A 27,595-nucleotide genomic window follows, 5' to 3' on the forward strand; every position below is an offset into this window, starting at 1 on the left:
GTAGTGTAGTCCCAGGCCATAAGTAGGGCCTTACACTCTTAGGTAATGTATAAACTGAGTAAATAAAGTCCTTACCCTGAAGAGCTTACAGTCTGATAGGCAAGATTATATAAGGAACTGCAATGGGAGAACCAGGATTTCAAGGAAAACAGCATTGCTCAAGTTACAGGTAGACCGAGATGTACAGAAGTTTCTATAACGGCAATAGACCCAAAACTGGTAAGTAAGTAGCCTTTACTTACTTGCAACCACCCTCCCTTTGTACTGTATCAAACTTACACAATATGGAAATGCTTCAACTACTAACCTATGTTCCATCAGCGTTTGAAGCCCCTGGGGCTGAAGTCCACTATGCTATTTGAAAATTCTGCACTGAAAGGCCTAGAGGTGTTAATAGGTTAAAGTTTCTGGGACTTTGCTTTTTTTAAATGTAATCAAACATTAAAACACAAGAAGAGAGAGAGGATGAAGTTCAATACAAAATGACCACTGCCTGGGGGTGAGAGACAAGCTGCGGCGTTTACAGCGAGTTCTGAGGGGCCTTAGTTTACAGTAGCAAAAGCAAGAGAGCGGACCACGGGGGGCTTTTAAAAATAGCATTTATAATTCAGTTCCTGACCAAGTTGAATTTAATATAGTGCCATTGCCCCAACTTTCAAATTAGCTTGACAAGGCCCCAAGGGTCCTGGGTGAGGGTGGCTGAAGCTGTAAGCTGCTGCACTGCCCCATGTGGGCCCGCCTTGAGAAGTGGGTCCCAAACAGCGGCCTGAGGGGGGATGCTCCTGCCACTCGTGGCCGAGGCAGTCGGGCAGGGGCGCTGCTCCTGGGGCCTGTTCAAACGACCTGCCCCTCCCCCCCCTCCTTGCTCAGCGATCATCGCTGCGCTGTCACTGTTTAAACTGCAGTCACACCTACGGCTGCGGGCTTGCGAGGCCCTCCCTCCCTGCTTAATCCCTCGCGCCTAAAGCACGCGAGCCAGGGCCCAGGCCCTGTGAGGCTGGGCCAGTGAACACTGGGGCAAGGCCCACTCTGCGCGCTTCCAGACGATCACCTAGCAACCTAGAGCGGGGCAGCGCGGTAGTGGCCCGGCTCTCGAGGCTGGCAGTTGGGAGCTGCAGAGGGAAAAGCCAGGTTGGGGGGGCGTCTCACACGCCTCAGCCTCGTCGAGCCCGGGCGGGCTAGGCAGAAGTGCGGGTCCAGGCCCCTCCACTCGGATGGTCCCTTCAACTGCCCGCGCAGCCCGCCAATCAGCGCCGTGGCCGACGGCTTCCCCCGCCCCCTGGGTGGGACCCAATCCCGTCCCGTTCCTCAGGGCCCGCCTCCCGCCTGCAGGGGGCGCTGGCTCCCGGCAGCACAGTTTACAGCTCACGCCGGCCCACCGGCGGCCGCTTTACGGCCCGGCTGAGCGCCGCGGTGACGGGCGGACCGCGGGCGCCGGACAGGTGCCGCAGGGAGAGCGGAGGCCGCCTGCGGTCCCAGGTGAGAGCGGGCAGCCCTACGGCTAGGCCCGGCCGCTTTCTCGACCTCGGCTGGGGCCTGGCGCAGGCGGCTTCTTATGGGCGGAGCGTGGCGGGGAGCGCAGAGCTGGCGGGGGCCGGGACATGGGGGCGCTACGACGGCAGGGCGGGACCGAGGAAGTGGGGGGTGGCCTGGAGCTAGGGCTGGGCTGAGGGTAAGAGGGAGGGGAAGGTGTAGCTTGGGGCAAGGGTGGGGCGCGGTGCGGGGCTGGCTGGGGACGGGAGGGGCAGTGCAGAGCGATGGGGAGACGGGATGGAGGGAGCAGTGTGAGGGGAGCGGGGCTGGCGGGGGTTGGGGAGCTGACTGTAGCAGTGGCTCTCGGGACAAGCGCACCCCTTTCAGCAGTCTGATTTGTCTTGCTTACCCCAAGTTTCACTTCACGTAAAAACCACTGGCTTACAGAATGAGACACGAGTGTCTCAGCCCACGAGTGCTGACAAATTGCCTACTTTCTCATTTCCCCATATAATTATAAAATAAACCAATTGGAATGTCCATATTGTGCTTACCTGTCAGTGTACAGGACATAGAGCAGCAGAAACAAGTCATTGAATGAAATTTTAGTTTGTTCTGGCTTCGTTAGTGCTTTTCACATTGTAAAACTAGGCAAATATTTGGATGAGTTGATGTACCCCTTGGAAGACCACTGGTCTAGAGAATCATGGGCCTGACTCTTCTACCCTGAAGTACCATTGGAGTTGCTTGCTGGGGGTGCATTTCACAGGCCGAAGTCTCCTCTCAAATGCTATTCCCTCTTGTTATCTCACAACCCTTTCACCTGTGTATGTAAGTCTTCTTTATCCTAGATAACTTGTGTTCTGAATCTGACACTGATCTGGAGTTTGTGCGCACTACGAAGCTAAGTCGACTTGTCTACACTTGAATTAACTGCTCCAGAAAGAGGGGCCACATTGGGAATTGGAAACAACACTTGAGCTGCACAGTGCAATTGTGTTAGCAGCTGAGAGGTTGTTCAAGTTGAGCTGTAGTCTATATCCCCTGAAGGGCTAGCCAACTTGAGTTAACCATGTACATGGACTTGAGTTAAGGTGCATGAACAGGGGTTGGGTTAAGGGTAACACTCAAGTACAATTTAGTGCTTGTCTTTGCTGCAGTTAAGAGTTGCAGGAGTCTGAGGCTCTCTCTCCTCTACAGCAATGCAGGTGTGGTGCTGCAGCTGCACTACTATAGTGTAGGAACTTCTTACATTGAGAAGGGATTTTTCTGTTGGTGTAGTTAATTCACCACTCAGAGGCTGTAGCTAGGTCAACAGAAGAATTCTTCCATCAACATAGCCACAATCTTCAGGACAGGTAACTTCTTGCAGCACAGAGCTGTAGCAAGGTCAATTTAAATTTTATGTTTAGACCAGGCTTGAAATTACATCTACACTGCTACCAGGGGTGTTGTTTGCAGCTTGTGTAGATGTACCTGTGCTATCTTTCATCTAGCTAGCAGCAAGGACACAGCAATGCGGCTAATAATGCAAATCTGATTCCAATAACATTAGATATATACATTACATTAATAGACAGTTTCAATTTTCTGTTAAGTCCTAACTGATTTTTTGATTGGTTTTCTTAACTCTGCAGAAAAGTTAAATGTCTTCAGAAGATAAGGAAGCTCAGGAGGATGAGCTGCTAGCATTAGCTAGTATTTATGATGAGGATGAATTTAAGAGGGCAGAGTCTGCCCAAGGAGGAGAAACAAGAATTTGTCTGGAGTTGCCTCAAAACTTCAAAATATTTGTGAGTGGTGAGTCCAGATGTTATACATTATTTTGAAACTAGTTTTTATTAAAATAGTCTAAATTTTCAGACATGTTCCAAAAGGTAGCTACCCAGACATTCTTTACCTCAAAGATCTAAGAACAGAGAAAATAATGAAAATTTTATCACACAGCTGGGATGGGTATCGCTCATACCTACTATGGTATAACTTCACAATGTAGTTCTTGCTTTAAATATTTGCACATCATTCTTAAAAATCAAGACTAAAGAGGGTGGACTTTTAAATTTCAAATATAGTAGCTTTCTTGAATGGAATTTTAATGGTTTGCTCAAATGACTTGCTAAGGAAAATTTATCTGTAACGTTTCGAAATAAATATGTTTTCTAAAACACTTACATTAAAAATTGTAATATTTTTGTGTAAATTGAGCATTCACCTTGGGGGACCTTGGGGCAAACTAATTTAAGCATTATTTTCATGTCTATCTTCTGTGCTTTTGCACTGCATTGCATTTTTGTAGTGCCTTTCATTTGAGACTCTTAGAGTTTTGAAATATTAGTAAAGGATACTGTCAATTTAAAAAGATACTTCTCTTTGAAAAAAATTGCCTGCTGTTACAGGTAACACCTAGTATTACTCTAACTGTCAGTTTTGAGAAAATAATTGTATTTGACACCACTGTGTGCGTGTAACTGGCTTCATTGGTTCCCGTATGCAGTCATTCAGTTTCCCTTGTTTGCATGGGCCAAACTCAGCAACACAAGTAACAAACATACAGTTTTAAACTTTTGGCAGAGGGACTTGAAATTACTTTTAACTCTGTTTTTAATTTGACTATTGTTCAAGTTGATTGTGTCCCATTTAAGTTTCCCAGTCTGTGAAGTGGGCATCAGAGAGATGCCTTTGCTTCAGTTTATCTATTAATTGTTACTTGCCCAAGATTGCACATTGAAAAGTGACAGACCCACAATCCTGTGCTCTGCTCACCAGACAGTCCCTGATCATACAGTTAAACTTTATTTGGCTGCAAAATCTAGAATCATAATTCTATTGAACTCTCTCTGTCAATCAATTGTCTTTGATACAGGCAGTCCTACAGAGTGTCTCCAGAACAGTGGGTTTGAATACACAATTTGCTTTCTGCCTCCACTTGTGCTGAATTTTGAACTCCCACCAGATTACCCATCATCCTCTCCACCTGTGTTCACACTCAGCGGCAAATGGCTCTCCCGGACCCAGGTTTGGCATAAAATCTTTTTGATATTTCTTGTACCTTTCAGGAACATTAAAAAAGTTCTTTATAATTAGTACTCTAATAGTTGTAAATGCAGCATGTGACGGAATAGTTGGATAGAATTTTGCTTTTAACACCTTGGTTCGGTTGGAGGAAACAACTAGCATCATGAAGTATGATACGTATAATGAATTGCATAAAAAGTATTTTTGGGCCCTTTGGAAATAGTCTTTCTCTTCATGCTGCAAGATTCTTAAGAATAAAAGATGGGATTTTCAAAAGCATTTTAATTACTTAGATGCAAAATTCCCTTAGAAAGTCAATAGAATTTAGGCTGCTAAATCACTTAGGATAACATTTTAAAAACATTTAAGTGATTTAGGAGTCTAAGTCCCATTGACTGTCAATGAAACATGGGCTCCTAAGTGCGCATGTCATTTTTGAAAACGGGACTTAGACTCCTAAGTCACTTATGGCCAGGATTTTAAAGGTGTTTTGGTACCTAAAGATATAGAGAGGTGCTTAGTGGTATTTTCAGAAATGCCTAGGTGATTAAGTCTCATTGATTTCAAGGGGTATAAGGCACCTAACTTGCTTGAGGCACTTTTGTATATCTTTCTAGGTGCTTATCTGCATCTTCAGGATCCTAAATACCTTCGGAAATCTGACTTTTGGCCACTTTTGAAAATCCCAATCATAGCAATTTGATATCTTTCATCTCTGCTTATATCCTATACACTGTAGAGTAGGTACATGTGAATATATATATATATACACACACACCATACCATGCAAATACAGCCTATATCTGAAAATCCTTCGGATTGTCTATCATGAGACTCAAGTGCCTTCCATCTTTTAAGAAGGACAGGTATTGTATAATCATGCTTTTTGAAATATTTTATCTTACTCTTAAATAGTTAAAAAAAGTATTTTCTTGAAGAACAACATTTTTTAGTGGAAGAACACACAAGTATATGTACTTTTAAAATGTCGGCAGAGAGGTATAACTTTGTTAGTAGCATCTAAAGATCTTGAGATCCAAAGGCTGATAAAGGCAACGCTGAATTAAAGTGATGTTGTTTTGATTGATTGCCCCAGAATTTAACCTGCCTTTTCTGATGTTTGTAAAAATCAGATGCTATATTAACTCAGCATTTGTGAGCAACTTAAAAGTAACAATCCAGGGTGCATGTGTGGATAGAAAACAGTTTTCACTGAGGACACTTCAATTTCAAACTTGCAAGAAAGACTCATTGACTTTAAGGTCAGAAGGGACCATTATGATCATCTAGTCTGACCTCCTGCACAATGCAGGCCACAGAACCTCACCCACCCGCTCCTGTGATAGACCCCTAACCTATGACTGAGTTATTAAAGTCCTCAAATAATGGTTTAAAGACTTCAAGGTTCAAAGAATCCACCAGAGAATCCACCAGCAAGTGACCTGTGCCCTAATCTGCAGAGGAAGGCTTAAAAGAGTGCAACTGGATTACGAAAATAATGAAACTTTAAAACATTTTGAATTTCCTTAATCAAAAATACATTATCAGAACTAATTGTGTGTGAGATGTATGCATTTGGTTTAAAAATTGTACAGTCCAAAAACCTGCATTAGGTAGTGAGATTATACAGCACAACTACTATATATTTTAATAGGTAGAAGAATGCATCCATTATATTTGGCTACAGGTGCTATCACACATATGGATACTTCCCACTTTTTATTACTGCATTAACTTTTTATAATGTCACTGGGTACTTGCGAAATAGCTGGTATCCCTTGAATAAAACTTGTCTAACATGCAGATATATCCATTACATTCTTTGCTGTGCAGCAATAAGTTTATACTAAACAAGCATGTCATCTAGTTATTTTCCCCCCACAAATGAACTGAAATTTCAGTTGCATAGGCTTTTATTTGTTATATGCTGCTATTGTATTACAGTAGCATCTACAGACCAGTTCCATTGTGCTAGGTAATGTACAAACAATTCCACTGCATATTGTGATCAAAATATTGCATCTGAACATAAAACTCTAACAGACTATTCAAATAGAGTTCATTGCAGTGGAGAATTTAGTAACCCACACCTTGTTATATGGAGGGATGTCCCTTGTTTGTAAATTAAGTTAATAACTCAAAGTATAACATTTGTTTTCCTTCTATAGTCTGCTGCATAAAATATCAGGGAGGAAGATAGAGAAGCCGTTTCTTTCCATATAGTAGGCTTTTTCAGAGCAAACAACATCCAGTTAACATGTTCAGTTTTTACTCTTTGGGAAATGTGCACACGGATGAGATAATCACATTTGGTTAATTTGACTTTTGCTGAAACAGCAATAATCATTGTCTGAATTAACATGCCATAATTGTAGCATGAGCTGTTGCAATGTATGAGTAGTGATTAGTTTGTATAATTTGGAAAAGATAAACTGAAGGTAATGAATGGGAATTTGCTAATCAGCCAAGAATTCAGACACTGCCTTGAAAGTGCACTGCTGCTAGTGAACTAACACAACAAATACATCTATTTTGCAAGACAAGCAGAATACTCATAACTTGACTACATTTAAATCACTAGGAGAATTACATAAAACTGGAATACTAAAATTGCATTGTAAGTCAGGCAGAAATGAAAGGGGGAGGTGTTTGATCTTTATCAGATGTCTATTTCAGTACACAACATTAGAATGTGTTCCGTGTTTGATAACGAAAGCCCAAAAGGTGAGTTCTGTATGTATTAGTGCAGACATGTATTATCTATTGTACATACAGATTTTAATATTTAAAGTAACACCGATGAAGTACATCAAAGAATAAAACATATAAAGCATTATACATAAAACCGGAGGTGAGTAGTTGGCTGAATCTTGAATTGACTTCCAGATGTTTTACATTTAGTCCAGTCAGAATAATGAGACTGACTTCTTTCATTAAACTCAGAGCTTGTAAGATTGAGATTGTAAATATTCATAATTACTGTTTTTGTTAATCGCTAAAAATAACTTCCTCCTGTAACCCAAAATGTCTAGATAAGTTTATAGCTATAGCAATAATTAGAGTGCTCTTACATATTCACTTGAAAGGAAATGAGTTCTGATTATGCTACAGGTGGCTTTTAATGTATTAGTTTAAATGTGACCTGCAAAACTGATGGGAAATTAGTTGTCCCTCTTTGCTGCCTTATGATTTATGAAGAAGACAACATATTATTCAAAATGAGTTTTTTTTGTTTTTTAACATTAGAAATTGAGGTCTTGTCCTGCCCAGTTTTTCTGGAAGATTCTGTGAACCAATGGAAAACTTGGAAATCAGATTATCAAGCAAGTGAAATCTGATTTGAGAAGGGGAGTGATTTGAATTGACTGTTTAAAACTCTGTTTTTACATTTTTTGTAGCTATATAATTCAAACATGCAGTAAACAATTGGAAGAAAAGTATATTTAAGATTGAACACCCTGACAATTAAGGACTCAAAAAACCCACACAATGTGTATTTGAGTCCTCCATTAAAAATAGGGAAGACAAGACCTGACATTTTGATATTTCTGACAGAAAATTGAGCATGAGAGAGACTTGAAAACAAACTTTTCAGGCTTTCTTTAAACATCACAAACAAGCATAAAAGGCAGCACATCACACATTTTAAATTTTTTTTTAGCTAAGTAACCCTGAAGCAAATATTATTTAATTCATGCAGTAAAGTGTATAGAACTGTTATCTCCATTACTTATCACATCATATGATTTTAATTTCTAAATCTACATTTCTTTACAATTACTTGGAATACTTTCTAGTATTTTGTAATGCAGCTGACTTAGTTTGTTTTCTGTCTTGGGTGAAGTGTAGACTGAAGATTTATGCTTTGGAGCTTAGCAAGTGATCAGATGGGGGTGTAAAGTGATGCTCTCTTATTATTTCCCAATGAATATAAGCAGCAAAAACCTTGTTAAACTCTCGTTGTCTTGTTAAACTAAGTTAGTTCATGGTCTGAAGCTGCCTTAAAAAGTACCATATGCGAGGAAAATTTGTTTGAAGATGAGTCAGGAGTTGTTGGAACATGGAGCTATTCTTTCTGTATTCTGAGCTCTAACTTTTCTTTTCTAGCTTTCTGCACTTTGCAAGCACTTAGACAACTTGTGGGAAGAGAACCGAGGCCGTGTGGTCTTGTTTGCCTGGATGCAGTTTCTCAAGGAGGAAACACTGGCTTACCTGAACATCACCTCTCCGTATGAACTAACAATGTGCCATCAAGATGAGCAGAGCAGGACATCTCTGTTTCCTCTGAACTCTGAGCTGGATTGTTGTGGTGCAGCATGTGCTGCAGCAGCACAAGAGGAAATCCTTGATGAAAGAACTGTACAGGATGTGGAGTCTCTGTCAAGTCTGATTAGGGAAATCTTGGACTTTGATCAGGCTCAGCAGAAAAAATGCTTTAATAGTAAGATGTTCTTGTGCAGCATCTGCTTCTCTGAGAAGCTGGGTAGTGAATGTATGTACTTCATGGAGTGCAGACATATATACTGTAAAGCTTGTTTAAAGAACTACTTTGAAATTCAGATTAGGGATGGTCAGGTCCAGTGCCTCAGCTGTCCAGAACCAACGTGTTCTTCTGTTGCTACTCCTGGCCAGGTAATATCGGTAGTGTATAATCAATGCATTCACACCTCTAGCTTACTGATACAACTGACTTGTATATAATGGATTTTTGCACAAACCATAGTAATTAAAGCACACAGGGTTTTTTCATACTATCCAGAGGCCACTTGCAGGCATGTGAATTAAAATTAGATGTTTTGCCCGCTATTAGTTTCAGATGTCTTGGGGACAGGTTTGGATTAATATACTCCCACTGACTGTGCTTATTGTTTTCACTATGGAACTATAAACTCAGTGCCCAGAATTTGAATTGCTAGTGAATCTTTTCTTCAGAGTATTTAAGATTATTGTACCTAGAAGCTGCAGATTTAACTACCCGAGCATCATCAATAACTTGTATACTTTCTCTCTGATTATTACAGTAATATCCTGATCAGAATTGAGAGTAATGTTTAAAATGTGCTAAGGCAGATTCAAACTAGTTGTTGTTCATGTCCTAAAAAAGATTTTTTTCTACCATAGATAACAGATCGACTATCTAAATCTAGCAAAAGTAATGTTCTTTTATCTTTGTTTAGGTTAAGGAACTGGTTGGAGAGCAGTTGTTTGCACGTTATGATCGCCTACTTCTGCAGTCCAGTTTGGACTTGATGGCAGACGTGGTGTATTGTCCTCGTCCATGCTGTCAGACGCCAGTGATGCAAGAGCCAGGTTGCACCATGGGCATATGTTCCAGCTGCAACTATGCCTTTTGTACCCTCTGTAAAAAGACTTATCATGGAGTCTCTCCATGTAAAGTCACTCCAGGTGAGTTGCAGTTCTTTGGAAATGGAATACAAAGTGAATTGCAGCTTTCATTGTACAATACAGTGACATTAAGTAGATACTCAGAAACATTTCTACTTCTGCTTCTACTGTATTAAGGGGTAATTGAGTTGACACATCCTTCTGTATGGTATGATTGGAATTTATGTATAGTGGGGATGAGAGATTAAATGTAGTTGAAGGCGTGGCCTCTGCCTTGAAGAGTTTACAGACAAACTGCACAAGTTAGATTAACAAATGATACAGTTAAGAAAGACAATATTGTAGTTGCTCTCTATACCCTTTTGTATATCTTGTGGGGTTGTTTAAAACAAAATTATCATTGATTAGTTGGAGGGAAGTAAGACACACAGGATACATTCCTGTCTTCCACAGTGGCTGGTAGCAAATGCTTCCGGGGAAGGTACAAGAAACCCTAAAGTAGACATTTATGGAATAATCCACCCACAGGAAAGGTTTCTTCCAGCCTTGAGAAGTTTACCCATATGCTATGAAGCATGAGGGTTTATATTCCAGACGTTTTAAAAATCCTTACTAATGTGACTCAAGATATTAGCTGTATAAATGTTCATTCCTTTTTTGAATCTTGTTGAGCATTTGGCCTCAATGATGTCTTGTGACAGAGTTCCACAAAATGTATGGTGCTTGGAAAAATATTTCCTTGTATCAATGTTTATTTGCTACCTATTTCAATTTTATTGACTGTTTTCTTGTACTTCATATTACAAGAGAGGGTAAGTAGAAGTACCTAATCTGCCTTCTTTCTACTTTTTATTCATTATACCTTTGTCGTACACTCTTATTCGTCTCCCCACTAATCTAAACAATCCTGATTTTTTCAGTCTCATGTCATATAAGTTTTTTCCCCATTCCTGTAATTGTTTTGGTCACAAATCACTGAACATCTTTTGTTTCCACTTTAACCTTTTTTAGGTAGGGTAACGAGAATACAGCATTCCCGACGAAGGGGATTCATGTAATGGAATTGCAGTATTTTCAATATAAACTTTCATTCTATTCCTTATGCGTCCTATCATTTTGTTTGCTTTTTTTAACTGTAGCTGTATATTGATCAGATGTTTATTAAATAGTACAAGGAACATTTTGTTTGAGAATCTCAAACGTAGGTGTTTAAAAAAGTATAAAGTACATGTTCCTGGTGTATTTTGTTTTGTTGGTCCTGGAGAGCTGTTGGTCCAGCTGAGAGGTGGTAGATTATACTAGTGTCAGCAGGCAGGTGAAACTTCTGGCTGTTCCTGCCTCCTTCTCCTCGCTGGGTTTTTGGACTCCTCTTGACCCTTGCAATCTTTGGACTCTCCTGGATTATATTTACAATGAGTTTGGCTCATCCTCTTAGCTAAAAGCGTGACTTCCTTATGCAATGTGGTATATAAGGCTAATGTGTTTTTTCTGTCTTTATTTCACTTCTTAGAGAGGCTAATGGATTTGCGTAGTGAGTATCTAGAAGCAGATGAGGCCACTAAAAGAGTTTTGGAGCAGCGCTATGGCAAAAGAGTGATTCAGAAAGCCCTTGAGGAGCTGGAAAGTAGAGAATGGCTAGAAAAGAACTCAAAGGCCTGTCCTTGTTGTAGCACGCCTATAGAGGTGAGTTTATTGGACCAAACTTGGAGAATCATATTTGTTCTTTATTGTGGCTGCTGGTGATCCATTTTGGGGTGACATTATTGAATGTGATATCTGGTGATGAAAAATTATTTCTTTGGAATAAAATTTTGTTTAATTCACACAGTGGGTAAACACTCTATAGAAAGACTTTCAGTTAAAACTATTGTAGTCTGTCAAAAATGTGATATAATAAAATACTGTATAGATGTTCCATTTCTAAAAATACATTTCTGTCATTTGTTGCATACTGATTGCTGGTATTGCATAAAGGCAAGTTTGAAGGCTGAGAGATGACATGAGATATGGTTGATTCTTACTGCTATTCCCTGTTTCTTTCCTCACCAGAAACTAGATGGTTGTAACAAGATGACATGCACTGGCTGCATGCAGTACTTCTGCTGGCTTTGTATGCGTTCTCTGTCTAGAGTGAACCCATATAGGCACTTCAATGACCCATCCTCCCCATGCTTTAACCGGTATGTACTCATGATATATGCTCTCAAACACAATTCAGCCTTCATTTGTATAGCATTTTTCTTATAAGCCCTCCCAGAATTATTTTTTCACTTAATGATAAAGTTACAAAGTTAAAATAAAAATGAGAGCGGGGAAGAGAAATTTTGAGGTGTAGGCAAAGGAATAAAATGTTTTCAGATGTGATTTGAAATATGGTACATCTTTGCGGGATTTTTTTTTCTGTTGTTGAAGCTGCTGGCTAATGCCAGACACTCTTCTTTGCCACTGATTGAGAGGTAGCGCATCAGTCTGTAGTGAACTGTTTGTTTTCATGTATAGGTGCTCAGATATCACAGTGATGAGTCTGGTATAAATACTTAAGTAGGAAGGCTGCTCTAAATTTTAGGAGCTGCAGAACTGGCAGGTAATGCCATCAACATTGGGATTGCATGGAAGAATAGGAACTCATTGCTACTTGGGTAGATGGAAGATGAAGTGGGTGAGAGAGGTGGTGTAATGTCCCAAGTTTGAGTCACTGATTTGTATTCTGTGTCTTGGAATGTTTTGCTAATCAAGCAAGATCAAAGAATTATTTGCAAATGTATTCCATTTCTAAATATTTCTGTGCCTGTATAATGTGCCCATCACTGTGGTATGTTAGTGACTGATCAAATTAATAGAACCACATTTTTCACCCTTTCATTGCTTATTCTGCTTTCTTTTGTGAATGTGTTCAAGCATGTTTGTCTCCAGAGGAGATATTGCTAGTCAGTGTGCAGCTATTTTTGAAGGAAAGGCTGTGCAAAGATCAGTGTCATGCTTTATCCTGTGAAGGCAACAAGACGTGGACTCTTCCTGATCTGTTGTGGTAGGAACTTTCCAGAAACGGGGCCTTGGCGGTAGAAGTCATGATGACCATTGGCTCCTGAGAATTTAGCTCTGGGCTTCAACAGCTTTAGCAAAACTTTTGATCATAGCAAAGGAAACCAGTGTCTTGTCATAACCAGCCTCCCACGCATTGCAGGATTAGCACTAGCACCTTGAGTCTTTTTTATTAGACATTGTATTGATGCTTCAGTGGGAGGGAATAAAAGTCAGGACTTCTGGGTTCTATTCCTAGTCCTTGAATAAATGAGTCAGTAGCAAAATTCAGCTACTTTCTGTGCCTCCGTTTACCTGCCTGTAAAACAGGGAAAGAATCTATGGTCAAAGAATTTGGCATGACTGGACGTTCTGGCCTGTGCTGATTGGCTCTTTGCTCTAACTCTCCCTCCCCCACAGGTGCCTCTTCTCACTTTCACTCCACAATTCCCCTTTTCCCCTGCCCCTCTTACCTACCTTCCCTTCAGTGTTCCCTCTTCCTTCTCTTTTCTTTCCATTTAGCTTCTTCCTAACTTGAAATCACCACCCCAAAAATAAATTAATCATTAAACTAATATGTATTTGCTGCCCCCACATTGTTTATTCTGCTTGTGTGTTACCCTCTGTTCCCCTGCCCTTGTCTACTTAAATTGTAAAGTCTTCAAGACAAGGTACTGTCTACTACTGTGTTTGGACAGGCCCATCACAATCACGCGCTCCCCCCCTTTTACAGTAAAGTCCTAGACACTACCATAATAAAGACAATACTACTCAGGGGTCTTTAGCAGCTTAATTATCATAATTTATTTGTATTACCATAGTGACCAGGACCCCCTTGTACTAGGCACTGTTTGTATAAAAGTGCAAAATATTTTATTTGACTCAACTTTGGCTGTTGCAATACATGCATTTCAATAAAATGACATAAAAAAGCTGCAAATTTCAAATTCAAGTTAACTGTTTCCTAATACAGATTCTTGCCTCTCTCTCAGGTTGTTTCAAGCTATCAATGTTGGTGGCGACGTCTGGGATGATGCAGATGTACACTAGTTATATTCTGTATCACCTAAAGCTGAAGAAACCAGAAATGAATCTTCTCCACTTATGTCAAGTGTGTTTGCTTTCATATGATGAAGTGTTACTACTCTTACTGCCCGCTCCTTACACTACCATTTGGATGTGTTGCCACAAACAAAAGAGCCCATATCACCCCTCCTCTGGTGATTTAGGTTCCTCACATACATGTCCAGTGCTAAACAGCGTGAACAAATTGTCATCTAAAGTCTTAACAAATAATCTAGAAAACGCTATATACCATAGTATGCCCCTTTTTCTGAAACATCCTAGAAATAGCTGTATTTCCCTGGGAAGTTTGGCCTTGGAAGGATCTCTAGATTCCATCATGCATACTTTGCAATAATCTTTCTTAGGAGGAGGGCTAGATGTGCTCTCTCTGGAACCCTTTAGGGCAGGGGTGGGGAACCTTTTTTATGTCAAGGGCTGTATAAGGCCCGCGAAATCATTTGTTCTGGACCTGGTGGCAGGGGAGAATTCGGCGGCGGTGCAGTTCCGTGGGGGGCAGGGGTAGTGCCTGCCGCCGAAAAGGGACACACGGTGGCAGGGTTTTCGGCAGCGGGCACTGCCTCCCCCCCGCCGCCATGAAACCGTGCCGCTGCCAAATTCCCCGCCGCCAGGTCCAGAACAAATGATTTCGTGGGCCTTATATGGCCTGCTGCAGGCTGCACCAAATCATTACGGCCCGTGGGCGGGATGTTCCCCACCCCTGCTTTAGGGAAACTGCTTGTGTCCATGGAAGGAAGGCTCGTTAAACATAGCATAAGAATTTCTTCCTCCTTTACAGACTGAGCCAGGTGCTTTCATAGCATTTCCTGATCTAGCTCTCAATGGGTTTTGCTGGGGTGGCTCACTGATGCACTCACCTAGGATCATAGCAGAGCCTGAATGGCTCAGGAGCTAGCTAATGACAGAGTCAAGGTCAACTCTTCAGATACAGGCTTGGTTGTTAATAAATAAATCTTTACTCAGATATCTATTCAGCTAAATTGAGTGATTGGTTTTAGTCCATTTCCAGGAGGACAAAAATCTGTTACTCACTATCATGGTTGGTAGCCTTAGAGTCCCCTTGCCTAGAACTGGGCCTCTTTAATCTTGGTTGAGGGTAAGAGAAACTTATTCTACCACTACTGTGTGTAGATTGTTCAGGTTCTATTCTAGCACTTTCACATGCACTAACTTCCCTTTTAAAAAGTTAACTCAGTTGTCTTCACAGTTGCGTGCCTTAGGGAATGCAGACCATAGCATAGAAAGCATATTCTGTTTCTAGGCAGCAACTGTGATGATCACTTTAACTGGTAAATTAGCTTAGCTTTTTGTAGTGATCATGTATACCAAAATAGTAGTGTGCAGCCCTTGTGTATATCATTCACTGTGTCTCTTTGATAGGGTCCTCTTGATTTTCAGCTGTTCACAAAAAAAATCACTTTTTTAAAAACAACCCCCACTGCAGGGCTTTTCTACTAAACAAAAGATTGTTTGGCTAGGCTATTTGCTAAATTTGTATTTGCTCTGATAACTGTTTAAATACAATGATAAAGAATTCACACAAAGCTAATTCAGCTAGATATTTACTATTTAATCACGATTTCTGGAATGGGCTTGTTTATAGGTCATAGATTTTTAAAAACCTCACCTACCAAGTATTTGCAGGGAAGAATTATGCATACAGAAAATGGATAGAGTCTGCCTCCTACTCTTACCCTACCTGTGTTAGCTTTGCAAAGCATTGTTTGCAGAAAGCTATGATCATGTGATTGATCTTATGATTCAGTAAAGAGGCTAAGCTTTTATCCTTTAAAATTATGTTTTAATGATTCACAAGAAACCTGTTCCCTCAACTTTGTAAAAGAATGTAAATCTATTACCACAATGAATGTAAGATGGAGATGAATAAATGTTATTTAAAAATTGATACATTTAAGCTAATTAGTTGCTCTTTAACTGTAGAACGTGCATCTAGGCTCAGTGCTTTTGCTGCAGATTTCACATCCTTGGCATTAACTGTCCATTGCCTTCTGTGGACCTTCCGTGATCCTCAGTACCTTAGTATATGGCACAGTCTTTGGCAGTCAGCTTAAGAGCCCAGTTCTGCCGTTAGGTCTGCATACAGCTTATTGCCACAGCTTGCCTGTAAAAAGACTGACTGTTGTGCTGACAGGTTATAGAAGCTGGAATAGCTCTAGCTACTTAACAGTAAGTTACCCTTAGGGAGCTCAACTTACGGGTCAAGCAAAATACTTAACTTTTTTGCAACAGTTCTGTAAACTTTTCTAGCAGGAGCATGTATAGTTGCTGTATATGGCCTGCTTTAAAAACTGGTCCTCCAGTTTATGGGTGCAATTTCAGTTAGAATGAAAAATGTTGCTTTCAACAATGGAAGCCAGCTTGACAGAGGTGGTGCTGGGACTGAGTAAATGTTTTCCTGCAACCTGTAAAAATCAGCTTTTTAAATCCAGTGGTGGTAATCAAACCAAATGCGGTACAGAAAGTCCAGATTTGCATCACTTTTTAGGTTTGTCCACATAGTTAGCAATGCTAACTTTAAATAAAATGGTTAGGGTAAAATTTTCAGGAGCACTAAAGTCTTAAGTCTCTTAACTATTCTTGAAATTTTTACCTCTAGTTCTACTTCCCTCTCTTCCTCTTTCCCCAGGAGCCCTTTTCAGGGGGCTTTGACAATCCTCATTATCAAGCCTCACCCAGCTAACTATTATCCTGAAACATAAGCATCTCTTCCCTACAACTATTCCTAGCTCGCCTTGCAAGATATTTTAATTTAGTAGAACTTTGAGTTAATGGATAAAAACAGTCAACATGACAGTGCATTTTCATAAAAAATACTGCATTTAATGTGGAAAGTTACAGTATGAATAGGAATTTAGTGTAAACATACACATCCCACCACCTAAAAACAGTAGGTTGATGTAAGCCCTTTTGTTAGTAATAAGGGTAAAACAAATAGTGTTGATAGTAGCAAGGTCAATGGCAGTAGAGGGTTTCATCAAAGTGGATTTAGGTGGTTAAATACATAAGCTAAGATCATGGACAGTTGAATGTTTGTGTCTGAGAAGTCTGCCTGCTTGTACCAACATAATTTATGAGGGAAGGGTAGAGGTGAACTGGGTAATATGTGGGTAAGAGGCATGGGCCCTACACTAATACAATCTACAGATCACTTAGCATAGGAGAAAAAAGCAGATCCACACATTTAGGCTTAGGTGTAAAATATTTGCTGTTGTCCAATGACAGCACCTTATTCTTTACCATACACTGGAATTTACAGGGTTTGGATTTATAGAATTCTGACCACAAAGTGAAATAGTAGCAGGAGTTAGGATAAGGAACACTTGCTGTTTTAACTATTTGGTGGTAGCTATTTCATTCAGCTGAGAGCACAGAAGAGCCAAGGTAGTTGCAGCCTTTCTGTCATTTTGCTTCGATGGAGGGTAGGGAGCCCATCACAGGATATGGGCTTTAGTGGAAGTGCATATACACCAATGACTAGTGCAATTAGCAGCATGTATTCATTCAGGAAAGCCCCAAGACTAGAACGGTACAAATTAATGCAAGGGAGAGCTCTGAGGAAGTTTACTTAAGGGCTACCTCTAGTTGGTGCTAGTACTTTAATTTCATGAAGCTAGTTCAGCTGAGGTTAATAAATGGACTAGGGGAGGGGAGAAAAACCCTAAATGTATGTCTTTCAAATGTAACATTCTAAATTTACCCATTTGATTTTATTTCCTTTCACAGACTCACCGAACATAGGGTCCCATCCTCGTAATTTATTAAAGCCAATGTACTCAGCTCTCTTATAAGATGGAGACAATAAATGACCACATCTTTGCTGATTTATGAACAAGTACAAGAATGTGTAGGGATTCCTCCTCTCTCATAGTGGGTTTCCAAAAGTCCGCCTAGCATCACAAGATCTCAAGAAGCTAGTCACTGTACGGTTTCTTAGACTGGCCTCTTTCTGCTCCTGTCTCCTTCATACTGTATAAGGGTTCCACAAGCTTGTTATGAACAAGCATTAAACCTAGTGTAGGCAGAAAAACAAAGATTAAGTGTGGGTAGAGTGCAATTAAGAGGATTTTTGCTTTTAATTAAGCTATGGCCAGTAATATCCTTACCCTGCCCCCCTTCCCACACAACTCAAAAAAAAAATACAGAAAAGTCTTTCACCCCATTACTGGAAGCTTGATAGTAAAAGGGATTGTAAGCATGACTTTTAAAACAATCCTTAGTCACTTACCACTACTATAGATTAACAGTTTTTAAAATCTAGTTTATTTTCCACTGTATGCAGAAAGATGGACAAACTTCACTCAGCTTGGAGAATTAAGCTAGCCTGACTGATTTCATTTATGGCTTCTAAGCAATAGCATTTTCTAGTTTTGATTTACTGATCCCACACGTGGTTTATAACACTATAGTGGAACATTTAAACAAACTGACATTTAAATGTTACCCTGAAGAGATTTCTAGTCATTGGAGATTTTGCATACTTGTTTTTAACAAAATGTAGGGCTCAGTTATTAGACTCTCCTTCAAATACAGAATTTGTCTGACTGGAAAGATTTTCTAAATTAAAGGATGGCACTTAAAATATAGAAGTGCTAATTAAAAAGTGGTCTGATCTGGTCAGTTACTGACCTTTAAAGTATTTCACTGTTTTAACTTTGAGTTCTAATGTGGCGTCTTCATCACACACAAAGACAGTGCTGGGATGCTGCTGAAAGGCAGACACCGTCCACATGTGGTTCACCCCTTCCTCAATGGCTTTATACAAAGCAAACGCTTTATGGGCTCCTGTGATTAGAATCATAACCTGGATTTAAAAAACAAAACAAATTGCACTGTTAGGCTCTGTAATGTATATTTAAAGAGAACACACCCAAGTGTGATTTGAAGCCAGTAGATGCATTAGTCATCTAAAGATGAAAACTTTCAGTCCTCCCCAGCAGCATTTCATTCCATGACAGAGTACTGTTCACTTGGGCTGTATCATTTTAGTTAGTAAAATTATGGCTTGCTAGGCCATTTTAAAGTGTACCCACCTGCTTCTTTGAGCTCTCCCTTTAGTATTTATGCAAAAGTAGACTAGAGCACTTTAGACAGCTAGAGAAAGTGATTAACAGTTCTGAACCAGGAGATATAAAAATAAATTCAACCACACCACCTTGCAACTCTCCCAATTTGTTGCTATACTTCTGAGAAAAGGTCAGTGGGTCTCACACTTACCTTGTGAGCTTACATGAGATTGTCCCTGGAAATGTCACTTACCCAGCCTCCCAATTCTAAAACCTCCCGGCTAAATACAACTGTATTGCATGGTTATATGAAAAGTAATGTTACAACAGCATGTGCTAATATGGAAGCCAGATGAATAAGATCATTTTGATGTAATGTGTATGGCTGTTTGGTAAGACAATCCTTTTTCTCTCCCCACATGTATGATTTTACTTTTATTAGGACCAAATCTCGGTCACCATTTATAAGTCGTTCAATTTGTGTGTCTAATTGGATCATGGTTAAATTTGCCATCAAAGAAGCCCCAGAAAAAGAAAAGCCATGAGGCAGTTATGCAGGGTACAAGAAGATACTTTGGTTGTTTGTTTAGTTGACCAAACTACGCTTCTGGAAGCCCTATAATGCCTGGGGCTGGGCTGCAGAAAGTATCTTTTGATGCTCCTTGGAGCACTGTATTAAGTCACAATTTCTTCTAACCTCTCTAGCATCCATGACTGTGCCTACTCCAACTGTCAGAGCCATTGTGGGGACTTTGGAGAGGTCGCCATCAAAGAATCTAGCATTAGCTAATATGGTATCCATAGCCAAAGTCTTCACTCTTGTTCTGGACACTAGACTTGAGCCGGGCTCGTTGAAGGCAATATGACCATCTGGGCCAATACCTGTGTTGGAGACAGTTTAAGAACTAGGTCACTACCTTAACACTTATCATAGGAAGTATAGTCAACACCACTCTTATTTTAAGGATGCTATAGGTTCCTAAGAACAGGGGAAGCAAATTACTTTCATACAAAAACATACAGCTTTGCTAAAGCTCATGAAGATCTTACTTCCCTTGAAATGAATAGCAAGTTTTCCACTGAAACCCAAAGAGACTATTCCTTTGCATTTTGGGGAATAATATCTGAAGTAATTGGGATGTTAGTACCCAAAAGCAAGTTGATTGGGTTAAAATCATGTTAAAATTACCATTGTCTCAGAGGGGTTATTGCTGGTTAAAGCTGTTACCCACTAGCACTTGCTTTTGTAAAGGATGCAACACAGTTTTGGTTAGCACATCTCTTCTCATCAATTTTTTCTACTTGATAATTTTCTGAAGAATTCACCTATTGGGCTGAAACTTCCAAATCTAGAACTTGGATGAAATGGCGATTTAAGACCAAAAAAAAAAAAAAAAAATTAAAAAAAAAATTTGAATAGCATCCCTTTAGTCATGTGACTTGTGAAAAAAAGTTACACCCCTGCCTTGCTCTGGCCAAATACACCTCAAGAATGGCTGAACTTTTAAACTAAGCATGTAAAAAAAGCACTCATTAAGGAGGTCATCCACAGCCAGGTGGATCAGAATCACTCTGCCATCATCCCTTACCCCTGCACACAGATTTTGGAGCCACACTATTCTTCACATTTTGAGACCTATCTACTTGAGCAAGAGACATATTCCACTGGTCTAGTATGATTGTAAGGCTTAAGCAGGGATGGAGCTTCTACTAGGACAACCTGAACATCTCTTCAAGACAAAGAAAAAATACACATACCACCACAAGTGAGTGACCTATGAATAGCATTTGTCCCTATCAGTGCCATAGAAGGGAATGGCTAGAGGTGACACTTAACAGTCAGGTGCACACACACTACTTGGAGAGGGGAGGCACATGTGGCTTTACTGACTGCAAATCTAATAAGTGGCTTAAACAAAAACAAAAACTAAAGGAATTCCCCAGAAAAGTTAACTAGAATTACGCAAAAACAGGGCTGTGTTCTCTCCAAGTTTGTTATTTCTTCAGATTTTCACCTCCAACAAAGAGTTCGATTCCTCCAGCTGCTTTGATTTTCCCCTCAAACGCATCACACTCTGCCTGTAGGTCAGCTGCATTTCCATCCAGAATGTGGGTGTTTTCTGCAGAGATGTCAATGTGCTTGAAAAAGTTATTCCACATGAAGGAATGATAACTTTCCGGATGATCTCTTGGGAGACCTGGTGACCAGGAACATTTATTATTTCATGTTTATATTACAGTCATACCTGCAAACCCCAATCAAGACCAAGGCCTCATTGTGCTGAACACTGTACAAAGATAATCCCTGCCTCAAAGAGTTTACAATTCAAGGCCCCATCGACTTTCACATCCTATATGCTACAGCTTGACAGACTGGGACCTAAAATGACAAGTGGGGGCAAGGAAGAGGGATACAATAACCTATATAAAAACTTGTACATACATTTGTATAGACATTAGGGGTTTTGATTACAAATGAAATGCCAGATATCCCCATCTGCCCTTCAAGCCGGGCTTCCTTAACTTTCACATGTTTAAAAAATAGTCTCAATAATTCCAGTAAGCAGATCACACAGAGGCAGATTATCCTCGCTATTTGGATAAGGTTCAATAATATAACAGGACAGGTTCTCCAAAAAAGCAGATCCACAGCAGGTATAAGTTTTCTTGTCTCTACAACATTCTACTGAATTATTGTTAGTCCAAGTTTGTTAACAGTATGTCAAAACCAGAAAAGCAACTTTAACCTGACTAACAATCAGGGAGTTCTTTCAAGAACTCCCTGATTGTTATAAAGCCATCCTTTATACATTGCATAACCCAAACCCACAGGTCTGTGACTACAATTATTCACAGAAAAAATTGTCTGTCCACTCAAATCAGGAAGAGAATTCAATAGCATTAGGGCCAAAGAGCAAATTAACATGAATATTTAGCACATCTATACTTAGGTAACCAGAGGATTTGTTCACTTGTCTCTGCACCAGTCTGAGAAGAGAATACTGCATCACTACTTCACAAACAAAGGCAATCCTAATCTAACATCATAATAGGACCACATATCAGTAAGTCTAAAGTGCAATCTTGCTGGAGCAGTACCTGTCTCCTTCACTAATTACAGTCAGGGCTACAGCACTCCACCCAAACCAGCAAAGTAGCAAAAAAGAAATTAATGAGATCAGTTTCCCTGATCAGAAGCAAGCTGGAGTAAAATGGGAAATTCAGAGATGTTATATACAATCTACTAATAGCATCTTCAGTGGGACTTCTTTAATGATATACCCAGATAGTACATCAGTCAGCTTTAAAAAGAGTTACAGCTAATGTGATCTCTGTAATTGGAGGACAAAGTAACAGTTTGTTAATATGTATTACACAGCATTCCAAGCTCCTGTCTTTCTCCTCCCCATCTGGGTTTTGGGATCATTTTACATTGTGTTCGGTATGAAGTGATTTATTTTGTATTAACATAAACGTCTGATTTCATTCATCAAAACAAAGTTTGGGACCAAAAAAAAAAAAAAAAAAAGCTCGATTGTGTCAGTTCCACAACATGTCATGAAACAGGATGACTCACCTACATATTCATCCATATTAAAGGTTTTCACATATCTGAAGGACAAGTCTCCATTCTTGCAATACTCAATCAGCTTTTTGTAACATCCTAAAGGAGTGCTTCCTAATAGAGGTACAAGAAGAAAATCAGAATAGTTAGTGAAATTAGTGTATGCACAGAACTGTGAAACACTGAATTGTGTAAGTGCTATGCATCATTAATTCAATTATTCAAAGTGTTTTATGTTACTGAAAGACTGAACTATTTAATTAGAAAATATTGGCTCACACACAGGAAGCCATCTAAGCAAATTCAGTACTGTTGCCATCTGTTCAAAATCCTACTCAGAGCAGAACTTCACTAATGATGGGGAGACCCACTGAAAATTATTAAGTATAGCAAATAAACACCACAACCACTGTATCACATTGCCTCTTTGGACCTCAGCTTCCCTATGTGTAAAATAGAGACAACATTTATCTACCTCACAGAACAGGAGGTTTTCTGAACACAACTGCTTTGAAGATAAAACAAAAATAAAAACAGCCATGTGTACCAAACAATCGTTTTATCTGAGTCATCGTACAGGTAGCCTGGATGAGACCAAACACAGCTCCTATATGGTGTCGTGGGAGGGACAGTCCAGTGGCTCGCACTTCTGATGCTGCCTCCCCAAAAACAAGAATGTGGCTGGATCACAACAACAAAGAAATTAATCCTAACAAAGAAATTAATATTGTAGCAAATCTACGTCAGTTTGCAACTTCAAGAGTATAGAGCCCAGCTCCTCTTGCTCCAAGGTTACAGACCCTTACTACTTGAACTAAAGGAGACTCTCCATTATTAGCCATACAGGGGCTATGACACACACATTTGAGCAGTTCCAATTCTGGCTAGTTATGATAACCCAGCTGAGCATGTGCTATGCTACCCTCAACTGGACAGAATCAGAACTGCTCAAATGTGTATCATAGCCTCTGTATGGCTAATATATAGACTGATGCTCCCCAAGTAACAACAGAACCATCCGTCTATATGGAAGCAGATGCACTGCATGAGGAGACACTCCCTTCACATAAGTGGAACATTCTGCCACTTGAGTGCTCCAACTGATGGAATAGTCAGGGGTGCTTTATAGTTGCTTAAACAGGAGATACCATCAGCATCTTAATGAGTCCTCTTTCATAACCTACCTGTGGGAAGTCCAAGAGTGAAGTATTTGTCCGGACCAGGGCTAAACTGGATGATTCGATTCCTAATGTATTTTGCAGCCCACTCACTGGCTTGTGCATAGTTCTCCAGAATGATTAGTTTCATTGTCTCCTGAACATTTAAAATAAAGAAGCTTATCAAAGAGTTCACTTTCTACATTGAAATAAATATTGGGAACTCATTATACCACTACTAATTTTTCTGCACATTCTCCCTCTACCTCTGACTGAGCACATTCATTAAACAATAATCAAGTTACTCGGGCCCTGTGAAAGGAATACTATTAGCCAATAGCAGATACTAACAAGAAGAATTAGCCACTGTTAGATTGTTCCCTAGGCAAGTTATTCCTATATAGGGGCAGGAAAAGAGCTTGGGTTTACTGAGCATCCAGATCATTCTTGCCAAGAAACTGGCTGTAGATTCCTAAGGATACCCCTCCTCAAATCAGAGGAAGCACAGGATAATCTGATGAGACCCCCATCCCTTCACATTGACTCTCCTCCCCAGTCTGTCTGTGGCTCCCTGGCAATATAGCTTTGGCAGAAGCCACGCTATAAGGGGTTATCTGCAAGCCAGTGCCCTAGAACATGCCCAAATAGGGTTATCATTTACAAAGGGAAAAAAAGGGGCAAGTTAACATTAACTGGATCAGCATGAACTTACTCTAGTGCTGTGGGCTTTGAGGGGTACAGAGCCCTGCCAAAATGGATCCTATGGTACATAAATCAGCCAGAGGGGATGGGGAAGAAGGCAAACAATGCCATGAAGGCAATACTCCCTGGTTTCCTTCCAGGCCTGGCTCCACTAGATCCTAATTCCCTTTCCACATGCTAGCAGGAGAGGATCCAATCCCAAGTTAAACAAAAGCTGGCATCTTGGCACTCTGGTGTAGTAAGACAGGGAATGCAGCTTCCCTTTGAGCCCACCCACAGACTGCAGACTTGGGAAGCTGAGTGTAAGGTAATCATCCTCCCCCAAAGTAAGGGCTAAGCAGAAGATAGACAAACTCCTATCTGCGGGTGACCTTGCCTAATTTACCTCACAGTAAAACTAAAGACGGGTGTCATGCTGGCTGGATTGGGGGAGGAGGAGCATTTATTATATTATTTAACATCAGTCAAAATCATAATCATGCAAGATATGCCATGTCAGGTACCGTTAGAAAGGCTATAATGTGCTATGCATGATGATAATGTTTATGTTCATGTGTAATGGAAGTTATGGATATGTTTGTATTTATATTTCAATTTATACCATGTTTCTGGACGAAACCCCAGATGGGATGGCTGCAGCACTAGCCTGCTTAATGGCCCATTAAAGAAATTCACAGGTACAAGGGGCCCAGGGGGACAAGCCAGGGATATACCTGATGAGTCACCAGGACTTACTCATGTGACTCTGGATTCCATTTTATTCCTGTAAATTTCCACAAGCAGCATGGAAAAGGCCAAAGGACATAAAAGGCAGTTGCCCCACATCCATTTTGTCTTTGGTCTTCAGTCAGTCTTCACCTACCTCTAGATCAACTCAGCTACAACTGAACTGAACTTAAGCTGTGAAACAAAGGACTGAGACCCATCCAGGTACTGGATATACACCAAAGGGACTATACAAGCCTGCAAATGCCACAATTCTATTAGAAACCTGATATATATGGACTTTCAAGTTAACTGTATGTGTCTGATTGCTTTAATCCTTTAACATTTCTCTTATAGTTTGTTTCTTTCCTTTTATAATAAACCTTTAGTTTTAGATACTAAAGGATCGGCTGGCAGCGTGGTATTTTGGATAAGATCCAAACTTACGTTGATCTGGTACTGTGGCTGACCCTTTGGGGTCAGGAAAACCTCTTTGGTAAAGAGCGGAGTTTTAAATAACTGATCTCTTTACTGGACCTAGTGGCCGATTAGGAGCCAGAGACTGAAATGCAGTAAAGAGGGCTGTGTATATTTTTGTTTTGGCTTCTTGATAACCAGTATGGGGAATCAGAAGCATTGTTTGTGGCTGGTTGTGAAGTCTGACCTCAGCGTCACCCACCAGCACTGGGAGAATCTGTTCTCCTTTTGCAGCCTGCCCTGACTCTGGCATTTCAGGTGGCTACCCTAAGCAGGGATGGGTCACAAGGGGTCTTCCCTGTGGTTGTAGCTCGGGATAGATCACAGGCATTAGTTACCCCGAGTAAAGAATCCAAGGAGACAAAGCCTAAGAAAGACGTCACCCCAGGGAGCATTATTGCTGGGAAGGGGGCAGCTGTTTTATGAGGTCGGGGGCACAGGCCCTCCTCAGGCACCCCACCTAGGCAAGTAGAGCGCAGAGAGCTGGCAGGGCCCCCCCCAGGCTGGGGCTAGACGACGGCTCTGAGGGGAAACAACCGAAGTGGCAGGGCTCCGTGAGAGGCTTTAGTCCCGCTCGGGGGGGCAGAGGAAGGGGTGGGGAGGGAGGCAGCGTGGGGCCTTTCAAAACAAACACAAGCCTGTTGGCAGCAGCCCGGAATGAACTGGCGGGGGGCTCCGGGCACTACGCAGGGGCTGAGCTCAGGGCAGGGCCTGAGCTCAGGGCAGGGCCATTCCCCGCCACCAGCAGCTACCAACAACCCCGCCAGCGCCTCAGGCCGGCCAGGTCAGTCCCTCGCCTGACGTGCCAGGGCCGGGCGGCCCAGCCAGCACCTGCCCACGGTCGCTCCAGCTGAAAGAAGTGGGGGATGGGAGCCAGAGCTCCGGAGTCCCCGGCCAGCGGCGGAGCAGCCCCGGCCCTGCCGGCAGAAGGGTGAGCAACATCCCCCCGGCGCGGCAGGCAAAGCGCTGTCCCCCGGGGTGGCCTTTACCGCTCATGGGCAGCATGGGTGCAGCAACGCTCCCACTGCGACCTCGCAAAGCTGGGGAGCGGCGGCCTCCCCAGGGGAATCCATTCTGAAGCCCTTCCCACACAGAGAAGCCAGCCGCCATTTTAACCTGGAGGGAGCGGCTGCGGGCTCGAACTCGCGGCCCTGCGCTCTCCCCGCGGGATCTCCGCGCAGCAGCCCCGCGCCGCGCGCGCACTAGCGCCTCCTGCCGCCGCGCAGCCAAGCCCCTCAGCGCCCGGGGAGCGCGGCCAGCCGGAGGGGCGGCGACGCAACCCACTTACCTGTCCGCACGCGCCGCCGCCGCCTGCTGCTGCGCCCACCTGCAAGTCTGCGCCCCCAACTTAGCCGCGGCCCCTCGTCATATGACTGGAGGCGAGTCACGTTGGTGGTGGAGGCGCTGAGTCAGCAGCGGCGCGGACTTTATGCACCGCATCCCCACCCTCAGCCGAGCGCTTCCCTTTCTTTGGCCGGTCGTATGCACGCAGCGCAGGCACTGGAGAGCTGGTGCAACAAGCTGAGCCCTGGTCAGATTTGGTGCCAAAAACAGTTCCGGTTAACGAGCCGCCTAGGTCTGGGTTCCCTTGGGAGCTTTGTGCTTGGACAACATAATCCTGGTTTGCTTCCTTCCAGCTCCTAAAACACCGCATTTGTCAATGGGCAGCTGTCTATTTAAAGTGGCCAAGACCAATCTTTTAACAGAATCCATTAGAATTCTTTGAGGGGGGTGAACCAACATGTGGACAAGGCTGATCCAGTGGTTATAGTGTACCTGGACTTTTAGAAAGGTTTTTGACCAGGTCCTTCTTAAGCAAAGTAAGCAGTCATGGGATAAGAGGGAACCTTGTCTCATGAATCAATAATAGGTTAAAAAATAGAAAACAGGGTAGGAATAAATGGTCAGTTTTTAGAATGGAGAGAAGTAAATAGCAGGTTACCCTAGGAAAGTTAATATTAATAATTATTCATTATAAGTAAATTAATGTTCATGTTAATATAATACATGAATATTTAACATAGTAA

At 41.5% G+C, this 27,595-nt stretch overlaps 3 protein-coding genes across 7 annotated transcripts in view; 2 read left to right on the forward strand and 1 right to left on the reverse strand.

Annotated features, from left to right (window-relative positions):
* Nucleotides 1-1,353: 1,353 nt before the first annotated feature.
* On the forward strand, nucleotides 1,354-15,844 carry RNF14 (ring finger protein 14). The gene is made up of 8 exons (XM_067566700.1): nucleotides 1,354-1,479; nucleotides 3,111-3,273; nucleotides 4,337-4,488; nucleotides 8,596-9,120; nucleotides 9,666-9,894; nucleotides 11,345-11,517; nucleotides 11,884-12,014; nucleotides 13,848-15,844. Exons 2-8 carry the CDS (start codon nucleotides 3,120-3,122, stop codon nucleotides 13,903-13,905), a joined length of 1,422 nt encoding a protein of 473 aa, XP_067422801.1. The 5' UTR covers nucleotides 1,354-1,479; nucleotides 3,111-3,119; the 3' UTR covers nucleotides 13,906-15,844.
* A 913-nt stretch (nucleotides 15,845-16,757) lies between these two features.
* Nucleotides 16,758-26,974, reverse strand: GNPDA1 (glucosamine-6-phosphate deaminase 1). 5 transcript variants are annotated; one of them, XM_067566701.1, is made up of 7 exons: nucleotides 26,857-26,974; nucleotides 23,712-23,841; nucleotides 22,540-22,641; nucleotides 20,978-21,160; nucleotides 19,660-19,844; nucleotides 18,586-18,760; nucleotides 16,758-17,968 (listed from the first exon to the last, which is right to left on the reverse strand). In XM_067566701.1, exons 2-7 carry the CDS (start codon nucleotides 23,833-23,835, stop codon nucleotides 17,871-17,873), a joined length of 867 nt encoding a protein of 288 aa, XP_067422802.1. In that variant the 5' UTR covers nucleotides 23,836-23,841; nucleotides 26,857-26,974; the 3' UTR covers nucleotides 16,758-17,870. The 5 variants fall into 5 exon arrangements, with proteins under 5 accessions (XP_067422802.1, XP_067422804.1, XP_067422803.1 ...); XM_067566703.1 differs by having other exon boundaries at nucleotides 26,896-26,962; XM_067566702.1 differs by lacking the exon at nucleotides 26,857-26,974 and adding an exon at nucleotides 26,558-26,737.
* NDFIP1 (Nedd4 family interacting protein 1) overlaps nucleotides 26,304-27,595 on the forward strand; it is a 48,693-nt gene continuing 47,401 nt past the window's right edge. Inside the window, exon 1 of the mRNA XM_067566709.1 lies at nucleotides 26,304-26,499. The gene's annotated coding sequence lies outside the window, so the exon portion shown is untranslated. The remainder of the gene's footprint in view (nucleotides 26,500-27,595) is intronic.

This window comes from Emydura macquarii, unplaced genomic scaffold (assembly GCF_026122565.2).
Source record: "Emydura macquarii macquarii isolate MOO-44397 ecotype Brisbane River unplaced genomic scaffold, CSIRO-AGI_Emac_v2 contig_2768, whole genome shotgun sequence".
Taxonomy (NCBI): Eukaryota; Metazoa; Chordata; order Testudines; family Chelidae; genus Emydura; species Emydura macquarii.